Source organism: Papilio xuthus, unplaced genomic scaffold (assembly GCF_000836235.2).
Source record: "Papilio xuthus unplaced genomic scaffold, Pxut_1.1 DF829129.1, whole genome shotgun sequence".
Classification (NCBI taxonomy): Eukaryota; Metazoa; Arthropoda; class Insecta; order Lepidoptera; family Papilionidae; genus Papilio; species Papilio xuthus.
In genome coordinates this window covers 2971028-2985583 of record NW_013529520.1, presented here as the reverse complement: position 1 = coordinate 2985583, position 14556 = coordinate 2971028, and the positions used below count along the sequence as shown (strand labels likewise).

Sequence of the window (14556 nt, the reverse complement as noted above, 5' to 3'; positions counted from 1 at the left end):
TCCGGTATTAAGATGCGATTTGCGATGATTAGGGCGTACTTCCAGTTTTCGACTTTCTTTGGGTATTATTATTCTATTTCACTTTAAAGGACAAATGAAAAAAGAAGGACAATTTGGATTCCTATTCTTAACAAATTAGTCCTGTTGAATTACTCATAATTGTTTTTTATATTATAAATTGACGTCTAATAAAAATCGATAATAATCTAATAAGAAAGAATAATCTATGTTTGTATTAGTCACTATTCATATATGAAACTGGATTTTTTTATATAAAATAATAATGTAGGTTATGGCTACTAGTCGCAGGTTCGATCCCTTTCCGACATAGCTTTGTGCGATTGTTTCATAAATCAAATGTATACGTCTCGTAATCTTAAGTAAAAGATAATAAGATAGGCATATACTAAAATTATTCTAATAACATTTTTCTCCAGCGTTACAATGACCTTTCAACAAATTCAAAGTACGGTATTCTAATTCGATCTAAAGATTAAAAGTAGTCCGTCTGACCGTCTGATATCACTCCATCTCATTAGACTTTGCCTATTCAAGACCGCTCCAGTTCCCTCGGCTGTGTAATTTTGTTAGCATTTTTTTATTGTAACCATAAGCCTCTACAACACAATCGACATTTTCTAATAATATTTATTATACCCGCATCTATTTCTTGTGGTCAAAACATAATTTGTTTAAGTAAAGCACCGAGAAAACATACATTGTCAGCTCCCTGTGACAAATTACTCACAAACTTTCTACAATGTTACACTGTGTATTAGAAATAATGAAAAAAATAACACTCACCGCATGTAGACCATAGCATTCAGCAAAAAGGAATCCACTTTTGTATTTTTATCGTAGACAAATATCCATTAATCTCTCTCAGTTTGAAATAAACTTTTAAACTATGTCTAAACTTTACTTGCTGGAGCGATGAAATGTAAAACATAAAACTTTATTTATTATTAATTAATTAAAACGTTTTCGTTTAAACAACTTTATTATATTTTTAAATAAAATGTGTAATTATAAATTTAATTTAATCGCGATATAAAAATACCTTTCCTATTTCAGTAAAAGGAATGACGTGCGCTCTCCTAGAATCCTGAAATATTACTGATCCGCCGACTTCAGTAGACAAACCGAACCGTACGCAATCATTGCAACAGCTTTTCTAGTGCGACCATCCATCGAAGCGTTGTTTTATCTATGTTTAACATAGTAACTAACGAAAGCGGCATTGTATATGGAACGTTTCGTTATTGTGAAAAATGAAATAAAAAACTAATAGCAGGAAACAATAGCCGTAAAGAAGGCATAAAGCAGATACGGTCATCGGGCAAAAGCGACAAGAATAAAGTTTCACGGCGATACTGAGCGTGGCTTTTCATAACTGAACCTATTGAAGCTGTGTGTGCTTCTTATTACTGCTTTATTGTTGAACTGCTTGCAATTTCGTTTTACGATGAACGTAAAACCCATTAGAGAGTATGGCGTTAAGTATCTCAAATTATATTTACTTCATTTTTATTATTGTTTCCAAAGATAAAAGCATGTAATATGTATAAATCTAAAAGCGCATAGAATTTTCCCAAGTAGAATCTAAATATTTCTACGAGACGAATATTCTAAATTAAATTCTTGGAACACTATTTCGTTAGGTATATAATAATACTAGCTGTTGCTCGCGATCTCGCCTGCGCGGTATTAAATAAACCTTATTATTAGCCGATATGTTCTTTTAAAATATGTTCTACATCTATGCCAATATTAACTATCACAAACATCCATCCTTACATATAAGTAGACTTTCGCATTTATAATATTGGTTAGAAATAAAATGGAAGTATAGCCGTTTCATTTCTAACAAATTGAAAGCGAAAGACATAAGTTGGATAAGCAACCCACTTTCAAGCAAACTATGGGAATATCTCTGACACTAAGCCACAGTGAAGAAGGTAGGTCGGTAAAACATATAACTATATGTTTTGCACGACAATCATATTGAACAATCTTATAGATAATCCTGAGGAGAATATGTAGCTCTTATATTCTTGTTAAAGTAAACAAAATTGAAATGTATTAAAAAAGAAGAAACGAACACAATTTAGAAACTTTGTAGGTAGGCAATTTTGAAATCTTGATTGACTTAACAATAATTTTGATAATGATCGATTAACCGTTTATACTAGTAAATACTGCGTTTATGCTAGTTTATACTGTAAAATTAACAAAATTAAGACATTGTTTATGATATGTTGTTGAATCTATCTGCTCAGACTTTGATGGTGGTTGCTGACTGTGTTTGTATATTTTAGTAATCGGATTAACATATTCGAGACAAGGTCGAGTAAACAGTTTATTGCTGTCATGTTACTTTGGACATTATCCATAAATTTCATGTCAAAACAGTCTACATCAATGTAATATTGATGCCTGAGGAAAATTTCTGTGAAAATATTCATAGTGTTTGATTATAGATTTGACGAATTACATATATTTTTCCATTGATTATTTACTAGCTTTTACCTTTGCGACTTTGTAGGTACGGAATTTTAAAAAAACTTAATTAGCAGCCTTTGCGGTCTTTTAGTGTTCTATACCAAATTTCATCCAGGTCCATGCTGCCATTCTGGAGATACATCTAACAAACGTGTGTCCAAACAACCTTTACTTTCGCATTTACAATATTAGTAGGATGTTGTAATACAGACAACTATTTTTACTGCTTTGTACATACTTATGAGTACCTCATACTAAGAAGTATTACTGCCAAGCTGAACTGTTAGGTGAGCTCGATAAAAGCCTAGTGATGATTATTTAGAAGATGAAAACTCTCGGGTGCAATAATAATATTATTCCATTCACTGCACTCAGAGTAGCTTAAATGTTGAAATTTCAATGTAAATACAAATCTTTATAAATATTTTGTATGAAATATCCCAAAGGTAACTAATTATTTACTAAAATGTAATAGCACTTTATGCTTTTCATATAATCATCTCCTTTAACTGTGGTTAATAACCTTTTTGATACATATTGTTGTCTCTGTTAAGTCAAAGAGCATGTAAGGGATGGCAATATATAATACAAAGATCAATGTGATAGAGATGTAAAGTTCTACTTCTATTTAGAAACGTTTGTTATAAATAAGATGCAATTCCCCCTTATAATGCGTTATCTATGTCCAATGGACGCCATTAATAAATTAATTTATTCATCGACAACGCCCACTCACATTAATATTCTATAACTTATACTATACGAGAACTAAGTCAAATGTTTTGATGTTGAAGACGATTAAATCATTACCCACATTTTCATCGACAAGTTTCGAAACCTATGCCAGTGTCAACGCTCGTGGACAATAATCATATGTTTTAATTTATGCGGACGTTTAGATGTCTATCAATACAGATACATTACAGATGTATTTGTTGGCGAATTCCGTTGGTTGCTTGCTCGGTTGCCACCTTTTGTTACAAAAAAAGTCAAAAAAGAAAACGATTATTTTTCTACAAAGCCAACATTTTATTCACTTAATCCGACCATACATACGGGCATAATATGTTAGTATGAAATGTTTTGGATAACTGCACAGTAATAAATATATCTAATAGGAGTTTAACATTAACGTCAAGAATTTCGAGTATACAAAAATAATACATCTTATCTTAAACATTTCACTTAAGTACAAATTCATTGTCAATAAATAAATAGAACGGCACATTTAAAGTTTTTTTTTTGTGTCTACATATCTTTTTTATGTAATAATAAACATTAAGGCAACACGATTTTACACTGTATAAAGCTATGCGTATACAAAATGACATATATACGTATATGACTAACGATTTTTACATAAATTAAATGGCCAAAAGAGTAATTCATATTTTAATAAGTATGTAAGTTGTTTTTATAACTTAGGTTAGGTTATAATTACATTAACATACCGCATATAAATACATAGATCCCTTATGTATATGTATAGTAAACATGAATAGTAATATAAACTTTTTGTAGACGGAATTTAAACTGTTAATAGGTATATAACTAATATTTTTCTATTACAATAAGTTACAAAAATGTTAATTTCAAGCTTACGAATATAACAGGCAAATGTTCTGTAGTTTAAGTCATATTTGACGACACAATAGATATTATTCTTAAAATAAATATTTTTCTACACAATACTGTTCAATTAAACCAACAGTTTTGTATTAAATTCATATTATAGGAACCCTATCTTCAGTTCACGATCATTTCGACGATCATTGGGTGCCTTAATATTTTATGCGGAGAAAATATATGTCTGTTAAGTTTTTTTTCAATAATTATGGCCACAAATTACGGGCAAGGTAATACAGTATTCTGTTAATACTTTACAAAACATCTATTAGTTTGAACATGATCAGACGAAATAAAAACTATGTAAAACTGGTTAATTATCTAGAATATTATGTATAGTTTATGCTATTCTTTCAATAAATTGTTACACCTTATAATTATTGGCACTTATGTCACTTACAAAAATACATTTACACGTAATATATTTTTAATTTACAATTTCGAAACGAAATACTCTTTGAAAGTATTCGTAATTTCAAGATAACGAAAATTTCTTCGAATGCATTTCGAACTAAGTAGATACGAATAAATAAATGAAAATCTTATAGTAATAGCAAAGAAGTAATAAATAAAAATGTGATCAAAAATAGGTAGTAGAAAATAAAGCAGAATAAGTTAAATATATGTTACATCGAAGCAATCTTTCCATCGTCACTTTTTAAATAGAAAACTAGCCTACAATAACAATAAATAAAATCTTAAGGCACTGTATTAGGTACCAAGATCACAATTTCATTATATTTTACACATGTAGAATGTTAGTACATAAAAGATTAGAGGCATGGAATGTCTAGTTACAATCGTAGAACACGAACACGAGTAAACTTTAGTGTCAAGATAGAAATAAAAGTTAATTAGAGCCACTTAAGTGAGATAAACAATATTAAATACTATCATACAACTATACTTATAAACAAAACATAAGCGCATACATTAAGTATTTCTGCATTGTGCAGAATAACAACACCGACACAATTTACAAATATTCGAACGTCAACTCCGATCCGCAAAAATATGTCTCTTATTCTACGTCATAAATACAATTTCAATGGGTTAATACGATAAACATAGTCGAGGCGTCCTATGCAGTAGACTAATAATTGCATTATTGAGAGCCTATTTACACATTCAGTTCGCGTCGTATTTACACTTGGATACTATTTACATAATCCGTCAAAGGCACGTCCCGCGCGCGATATATTGTTTTTGAACGGTCGCCGAACTTCCACGTCACTAAAGATATTTATACTTCGAAGGTAAGACGTAATCGCCGAAGGAGTACAAAGCGTTGGCGTACCAGTGTACGCCGCGCGGCATCTCTTCGGTTTTGCTCCAACTTGCCATCCATCGCAGAGGCGCCATCGCAGCGTGTGCGAGCGAATGACTGCGGACGAGCGCATAACACGACGCCAAAGCATCGTCAACTATGATAGTCCCGGCTTTAGTGAGAGGCGCGAACACTCCACGTCTCTTCACCATTCTCGTATGAACGACCTTTGACGGCCGCATCACGCTCCCAGTTCCTCTCGTCAGCAGAACGTCGCCCAGCTTGATGTTTACAGCGAATGACTCTCGCCAGCCGTCTGCGGCGGCTAACAGCAACAGATGCGACGGCGTTGTTGTGATGGTCCCACCATTCTCCGCAATTATTTCCATGAACTGCCTCGTTGCGTTTGGATCTCGATCCATGAACGTCAACACCTGGAAATAAGATTGTATTTGATTTTAGAAATAACGTCAAAGTGAAGTGACTCGGATATGACGGCTAATAGAGATGTATGGAGGAGTAGTACATACTGTACCGACCCTAGATAGGGATAAGGGCAGGTTGATGATGATGATGATGTAAAAGTGAATCGATCATCTCTTTGTATTGAGGTAAGTAGCAAATTAAACTTACAGTTTGATTTTATATTAATTAGAGGTATTTTACATTACTTGAGATTAAATAGAATCGAAACCCAAGTCTTTCCTTTGCTTTTTAGACTTATCTAAATACTTTTCTACAAATGCTAGCTAAACTCACTCCTCTCGTTACCAAAGTTCGTTGCTATGACCATTTAATATCAGATAAATTTGTTCATTTATTAAACTGACCTCTGAATATATCATCTTGCCGTCATCTGCGGCGGCAAGCACGCGGTCTCCTTTCCTCAGAGAGTCGATGTCTCGTGGCCCGCTCTCCGTGTACACCACCGCGCCTGAGGGAAAGCACCCAGCGCCTGTTCCCACTGATGACTCTGCAATTATAATGAAGATAAATTAGTAAACACTAAGAAGGAAAAGAGCAGTTTTCTAAAAAAAATAGAGTAATGAATATGAATCTAGAATTTAATTTTATCAGAGATTTCTGTAATATTACATCATAGATAATTTACACATTCCCTATAATGAGTTGTACTTTCTTAAAATCGCATCAAGAACTTATTTGAATAAAATGCTTCGCTGTTTAATAATAAATTAGTCCGATGTAGTCATATCCATTTAAGGAATAACGAGATTCCTCTACAGTCGTAATTAAAATCCGATAAGATACGAAACAAAAGGGAAACGACGAAACAGAAGAGAAGGCTTTCTTGTCCGCGCGGGTTATCTGCGTTCAGCTTAACAGGAATTTGTTTCATACAGGTAAATCCTTTGTTACACTCGCCCCGAGTCCGACAACCTTTACTTGCTAGTAATTTATTTAAAAAAATATTCAAAGAATCCCTTAATCACATCCCCAAACAACTTTTTAACGTGTCAAAAGAAAAAATCAATCCGTTTTGTTAATTCTTTAAGACCATTGTTCGCAAAAAAATATACGAAAGTCAAAGTAAAACTATATATAGGTGAGCTGTATTTGTTTATTATCTAATAGTATTTATTTAAATCCTTATCCTGCTTATGTTACCTGTCCGTAATCTGCATTCTACAAAAAATGTGCATTTACGTGCGAATAAATAGCATGAGAAGATAAGTCGTCCTATAAGCTGACGCATAGATGAGAAGGTGCAGAAAGGAGAGTGAAAAAAGAAAGTACAGTTGGGCGGCTAAAGAAAGTGCGGCGTGGTTACCGTGGGCGGTACAATCACACGCACAAGTGCACCCGGAGGTGGCATTGCAAGGGCCGAGTTTGCGCGGGCTCGTTAAATTTTGATTTGTTGTGAAACCGAGCGATAAATTCGGCGGATCCCGGTCATTGTGAGCGACGGCCGGCGGATCGCATTACACAATAACACAAATTAGATTTCGTTCAAAGTCAAGCCCTCGCTGTCCGCATTTTGTTTGTTGTCTACTGAGCATATCACACGAATCATTGAATAGCTGTCGGCCACCTTTGCTTTTTTGCAGACCTTAATGCCTCTTAAAATGGCTTTTAAATGTATTCGATGCGCATATTCTGCAGCCGTTTCCTGGACATGGAATTTTATTTACATGTACAAGTTATATGCGTGTGTTAATTGTTTGATGTGTTAGTAAACAGCTATTAATTGAGCAAACATTGCTAATGATGTACATATTAAAACGTTACGAAATCACCAATGTGATAAAGCACATAAAAAACGTGTTCTCGAAAATACAACAATGTCGTGACACTAAAACGTTGCATGTGTATTCGTGTTATTATTACAAGTAATAAAACTTTTTAATGCCGAAACATATAGATTTTGCAAAATTATGCGGATAAATTATACGATTAGGAAGGTAGAGGTTATCGATATTCGAGGTCCTGACCTCAGCCGTGAGCACTAATTCGAGGCCCCGAGACCAGTCGTTGTACAATTATGCGGCGTGACGTAAGTGAAGTTAGGCTGAAGATGCGGCGATAAGCGGCGCGGGCACGGGCAGGCTGCGCAGGCGCGGGCGCGGTGTGCGCGCGGGGTGTGCGGGACGGGCGGCGCGCGCGCAGCCGAGTGGCCGCGCAGACCCCGCCCCGAGAGGACCACCGGGCGCGCTAGGCGGCGCGCGACCGCCTCGCCGCACGACCAGCCCGGCGCAACATGCCCGTGCTCTGCCGTACCGTGCCGTGCCCACATAACACACACTCCTCATATTCCTATTCCTTTAAAGCAGTCACCGATATCAACCTGAATCCCCGGTACCCTGAGATGCATAATGCTGATCTGATTATTACTTACGTACATAGTCCAAAATTAACAAATACGTTTGCCAATTATATAGAGCATCTTTTGTGAAGTGCAAATCCCAAAAAAACATTTAATGCTAACAAAACAATAAAAATTATTTAATTATCATATATTAAGCTCACAGAGGATATGAATTTTGAAAAAGTGTGCAACATTAGGATCGTATTTCACTTTTTCTAATTTATAGCCGCCTTAATCCGCATTTATTACGTTCCTTTGCCTTTTTGGTAGTTATTTCAAGAACTATAATAATCTTGATGGTTGGAACATGTCGAATAAAATGATCCTTATATGCCGATAACAATGTAAGATCGCGCCTTAAGCGGTCTATATATCTATGTGATTTATATCGTATGGAATAGCAATTAGTCGGCCCCGGCCGCCGCGTGGCCATGCAAATGCCAAACCATCGGTTATGATTCATGCGCCAAGCCTGACGTATCATCATGTACCAATTTAAAAACCTACCGATACACTTATTTAAATGCAATATATAAGAGAATAACCCGTATGCTTTAAAAAACTAACAAACTTAAAACATAAGTAGACGAGATGTATGCAAACTTTTTGGGAATAATTTCAAGGCGATATTGTACCTAACAACTTATAACATTATTGCAGTATATTGTATAAGTAACATGGTAATATTATATTTTCTTCCATCAATCTGTTACAATTACTATACATTTTACTTTATACCTGTTATAAAGCGCTAATAAGACTATGGAAAATTGAAATTATTTTTTTAGTTTCTAGACAACTGGTATGTAAAAAGGAACAACAAAATTTAACGAGGTAAAGCTTCTCAGGTTCGCTTAAAAGTCATTGCTCAGTCGCAATAAGAATACGATCGGCCACGCGATGTACGATATGCCGCCGCCATCGCCGCCGCCCCGCCGACTTGCTCACAAAATGATTTAAAGCACAAATAAGCGACATCGTCCCTCTAATATAATATGTATTTATGTCTCATATTAACATAACTTACATACTCTAAACATATTACTGAACGACGTTTACGATATTGAATAAAAGATTTCACTTACATATCATTTTACAATAGATGAACATACGAATTATTGCAAATTGTTCACATTTATGTGCATGACACTATATAACAAACGCAATCCGAAGCCAATGTAATCCATAGTTAGTATCTGATACAACTTACTAGATGTCATAAAGTTGAATATACAATGAATTATGTATTACAAATATATTTTTTTTAATAACAATTTATAGTTACGTTATTTAAAGAATTCCTTTTTATTGTGATACTAAGAAATATTTGTTTATACAAAGCTATGTAGCTTTGTGCACTAATATCTTATAAACGATAATATACGGGACAGTGTGAGAAACGGCTCCATTATATAAAGAAGCAATGCATGACTTACATACCGAAAATAGTTTTGCCTTTAAAGTTTTCTTTATACGGATAACAAAATTTTAAAATATGTGGTATCTAAAAATGCACAAATTCGAATTTAATAGATATCGTTATTTAAGCTATAAGCTTAAAGTCCAAATAACTGAATTAAATTTTTACATATGCATATGTTGTACTATACTATTAGTAATGTGTTTTTCTTCTTAAATAAATAACTTAAAACTATTATATGAATTGGTTTATTTAACTATCACAAAATTGGTTAGTAATAAAGCAAGCATTGACATGAGTTCACACATTACAAGCCAGTCGGTATGAATGTGAAAAAGGGTGAATTTGTGAGAACGTTGCGGGAGCAAACCGCAACCTTCCGGGATGTGGCGTGTCGAGTGTCGATGCAGCGACGCAGGCTTTCGCACGCATGCCCCGAGCGCGCTCGGCCGCTCACTGACTCCTCTACTTGTTTTTTTTATTAATCTGTGATCGCTTTAAACGACCTTCATAGCTCAGACAAAATATTAACGATCCATTCCGAAAATACGTGTATGTTTATACAATTTGATCAACAACACATATAGAATTCTATTTATGGTTCTTATATTGTTTATTTCTTGGAATATTTTACTTCATTGAACAATTACAATCTGCAAATATATGTGTTTAGTAGAAACAAATAACTACACAGTAATCTATAAGACACTTATTCGTGACATTCGTGTGTAAAGTGACATTACGTTACTTGAATTCTGCAACTATAAATAAATTAAGATTCTAAAGAGATATTCAATATCTATTAAACCGCATCTCAAGCTTTATCTGACCGCTTCCTTATTTTCTGACTATCTATCTCTATCGGCATTCTATTGCCTGCAAATTTAATAGCGCATAATACAAATTTATATCTTAGTTATTCTCATACATGCTTTTATTTCCTGCCGATTTATTTGCTTCTTTGTGTCCACTTATTTTTAGAATATAGACATTTTAATAGAATAAGGCACGTGATTTCGGTAATTTGACTCTAAGAATATTCTTCAAAGTATTGAATAAGGAATGAATCTTACTATTATCGTATGAATGCGAGTGTCCAAGTGAACAAATATCCGTTCATGCATCTAAATGCATGAACGGATATTTGTTAGAAGGTATCTCCAAAACGGCTTAGGGCACCTAAGTGAAATTTAGCACAGAAGTAGAACATAATCTGGAAGATCGTACAGGCTAATAATTCAGGTTTTTTTTTAGTATTTTGTAGTAGTGGTAAGACTAAAGTATACCTAAATATGTGTATCTAATAATTGTAAAGTTGTAAGTTGTGAAGGCATAACATTAAAATGAACATTTATAAAGGAAAGATGGTCTAGCTCGTGACCTGCCTCATACAACGTCAGTCACGCCCCATTTATCCGCGCCTCCTCCATGTAAAACAACCTTTACTGCCTGTCACATTGTTCCTATTCCACGAATTACATTTTTACTATATTTAAATACAAAGACAATCTTTCCACTTTAACATTTTATAGTTTTCTGCTTTCATTATTTAAATGTAAATTTAACCTGAATAATAACTTGAACAATTTTAAATAGATTTATAGTGTTTAATTACTTTATTTTACTTTTAAAATCATATCGAAATATTATGTTAGAACTTGAAGTGACAAAAGACGAAACGCGTTGATGTCTTTCAAACTGATGAACTGCGAACTTTGCTATCGAGATAATAAACAAGTCTCACAAGAATAAAAACTTAAAACATATAAAATTAAAAAATAAAATATTTATTCACATTTAATACGTTATAGTTTTTTTTTATAACTTATACAATTTTGCCTTTGAAAAATCCCGTCGCTCTATTAAATCGTATACAAAACGAAATAATCAAAACCGACCAATAAAAATCAATTAATTCGAACGTGTATAAAAAATCTCGCCATTTTATTGGTGCCGCGATGATCGAGTGCGATAGTTTAATTTAATATCGTGAGCAGCGTCACTCCAGCGCAGATATTTACTGAATCTTATCTCAGAAAGCCGAACCATTTGTGACACTTGACATTAACAGCTTGTCTCTGATGTACCCGACACCAATTTGAATGCACTTTTCATTTGATTCTTAATTAAATAATGATTTATTTATAGCAAATAACAGGAATATTAATCATGTCTACGATTTGATTAATTATGTAGATGACGGATATAGGAAAGTTAATAGATTTATTAATTAAATTATACTTTATTTATATGTTTTTTAATATGTGTATAAAGTTATCGATTATTTTATGTGTGTTCTGTCTTAAAAAGTTGTTTGGATGAAATAATAATTCAAAATGGCCGTATTCATAGCGATGAAGCGACTTAAGATCTAGCGCAAACATCAAAAATGCTTTTAATAGAAAATTAGAGTATATCAGAGTCATGAACATATTATTGTTTTCGATATATAGATAGTGATAGCTTTGTGAAAAAGAATCGTTATAAATAGAAGTACATATGTAAGAGTATATTTGAGTGGATGTGTAGTGGTGTCATGAACTTCGCGTCCTTGACCTCGCGAGACGCAACCGCAACGCACATGCCCACATACAGCACATTAATTATTTATAAATTCCAAATTAATACTAAAAACTCCCCGATCGAACAAAATGTCGGAATAAATGAATAAACATCGAAACAAATTGACTGCGACCGATCCGAGGGACTATCAGTGGCTGAGCTTTTGAAACAATGAAGGACTTTTTGTCTTTTTTCAATGATAAATGTCCGTTTAAGAGCCCCCTCGCTATGTTTTACCCGAGACCTTTAAACGTTAAATATCCACTTCGATTTGACAATGACATAAGATTATTGGGCGTTTTTTTGTATTTGTTTCCTTTGGTTTTAGAATGTAATCGGCTGCGATACAATTAGACGTACTTAGTTAATAATTAACATGTCTTTATGTATTTAAGTTTTTCTAACGCGCTTTTGCGATATTCAGCACGAAGGCCACAAGTAGAAGTAATGTTAACTACATGCCTTGGGTGCAAAACAGATTGTAAGTAGAGTTAAAAGTGTTACAAATGAATTGCTTATGATATTTTTAGTTACTTTTAGTGTGTATATAGATATGTTTATGTAACAGAGTACTTAATCATAACAAGTGGAAGCACATAGGTCCTCGCAAACTTCGGGGTTTCGCTTTCATCGGCGATTGGTAATCAGCTCAGTTAATTGGAACTATGAGCGTCAGAATGCCATCATGAACTCTAACGTATACATACATATAGAGGCTCGTTTCTCTCGACGTTATGCTCTATACATAACTATAAGCCATTGAATCACCGGTGTAATTATAGAAGTGGGGGATTGGCTGCGATGCGGCGATGTGCGAGGGAGAGAGTGGCCTTTGTACTGCGGTAGGAAGAGAGAGGGATGATAACAAGAGGCTCGTTCGTCCGTTTGATCGACACCGCCGGCGCGCGGGCGCGGGAACTGTCCGAGGTGCATTCTTGTAGCTCTCAACTATATATTTGGCCCGTCCCGTAGACAGTTAATTATGTACCGATATAATAAAAAAAGCGAGATAAAAAATTGAGATCCGTGAATGTCCTTTTTTAAGTTGATATTATATGATTTGACATTTATAGGTCATAATACTCATAATATTTAGTTTTTAGATTCGACCAGCAATATAAATAAGGTTCAAACAAGTTTAATTTTAATTGCTAAATACTATTTAATTTACAATTGTCATTTATTTTAATAATAAATAGCATTTGGCACATACATAATATTTAAAAACTAATCATGAATTCCATGTGAATTATTAGCTAAGTAGCCGGCGAGGTTCATGCGTCATGCTAAAGATTTAAACGCATATCTTAGGTCAACAATTCTTGATATTTGTTTGCGAGAGTTAAACATTAAGTATTAAACATCTTGCATTTTCACTATCGTCTTGTATTTTATTCTCTTTAATAAGTACTTTAGTATTAAAAGAAAACACAAAATTCAAAAATCCTACTTCCTCCTACTTTACAAACCATAAATAAACTTTAAAAATAATAGGTATATGTACATGTTATATTACTAATGTATTGTATTGTTAGTGTGTACATACCTGTTTTTACAGAACAGTGTATATAGGAGCGGCTCTCATAGTAGACCCAGTCGAAACCGGCCTCGACAGCGAGTCGCGCCAGCATGCCGTACTTGCTGCTGTCACGGTCACTGGTGGTGAGGTCGACGGCGCGACCCTCGTAGTGCAGCGAGTGCTCCTGATGCGAGTTCTCTTCATCCCAGCCCTCGATCACCCGCAGCCGTACGCCCGGCCACTGGTTCATCACACTAATAGCCAGCGTGTTCAACTTCTCCTTGCAACGCTGTGAACGTAATTATTTCCATGTTAATTTATGTCCTAATTTATTTGAGGTATCTTTATTCGTATTAACAAGACATTCAAATTTTTTAGGTACCTTGCGGAACAGAAACTTTCTTTTATCAAAGTTGATAAAACATCGATTTCTTATTCCATAATATTTTATGACATTTATTGAATTAAGTGCTATTGTTCTATTCAAAAATTCTAGCAAACTCATAGTAAAAAATGATTATTGAAATCGATACACCATCACATATTGATTTGCGAATCTAATTGGCCACATGCAATGGGCTTTCAAGAAACAATTCCACTGTAAAGCGCGAAGCTTTTTGTTTGCACATCCTAAAGAAAATACCAATAGACGTGCTAACAAATCGTCAAACACCGCCGCCGCAGATAGGCGGCACGGGGGGCGCGGGTGGCGCGGTATGGCGAGCGTTTTGTCGTCGAAGAATAAATCAAATTAAAACACGCCGCACAAAGGAATCGACACGATGCCATTTGTGAAATAACTTTGTGGAGCAAATAAAGGCAATGTCAAAATATTT

At 34.3% G+C, this 14556-nt stretch overlaps 1 protein-coding gene across 1 annotated transcript in view; it reads right to left on the bottom strand.

Annotated features, from left to right (window-relative positions):
• Positions 1–3948: 3948 nt before the first annotated feature.
• The window catches only part of hh (hedgehog signaling protein), a 38458-nt gene continuing 27850 nt past the window's right edge, over positions 3949–14556 (bottom strand). Inside the window, exons 4-6 of the mRNA XM_013314959.1 lie at positions 13748–14009; positions 6226–6368; positions 3949–5829 (exon numbers count right to left, since the gene is read on the bottom strand). Of these exons, the coding sequence (XP_013170413.1) occupies positions 5362–5829; positions 6226–6368; positions 13748–14009 (873 nt within the window). The 3' untranslated portion in view covers positions 3949–5361. The remainder of the gene's footprint in view (positions 5830–6225; positions 6369–13747; positions 14010–14556) is intronic.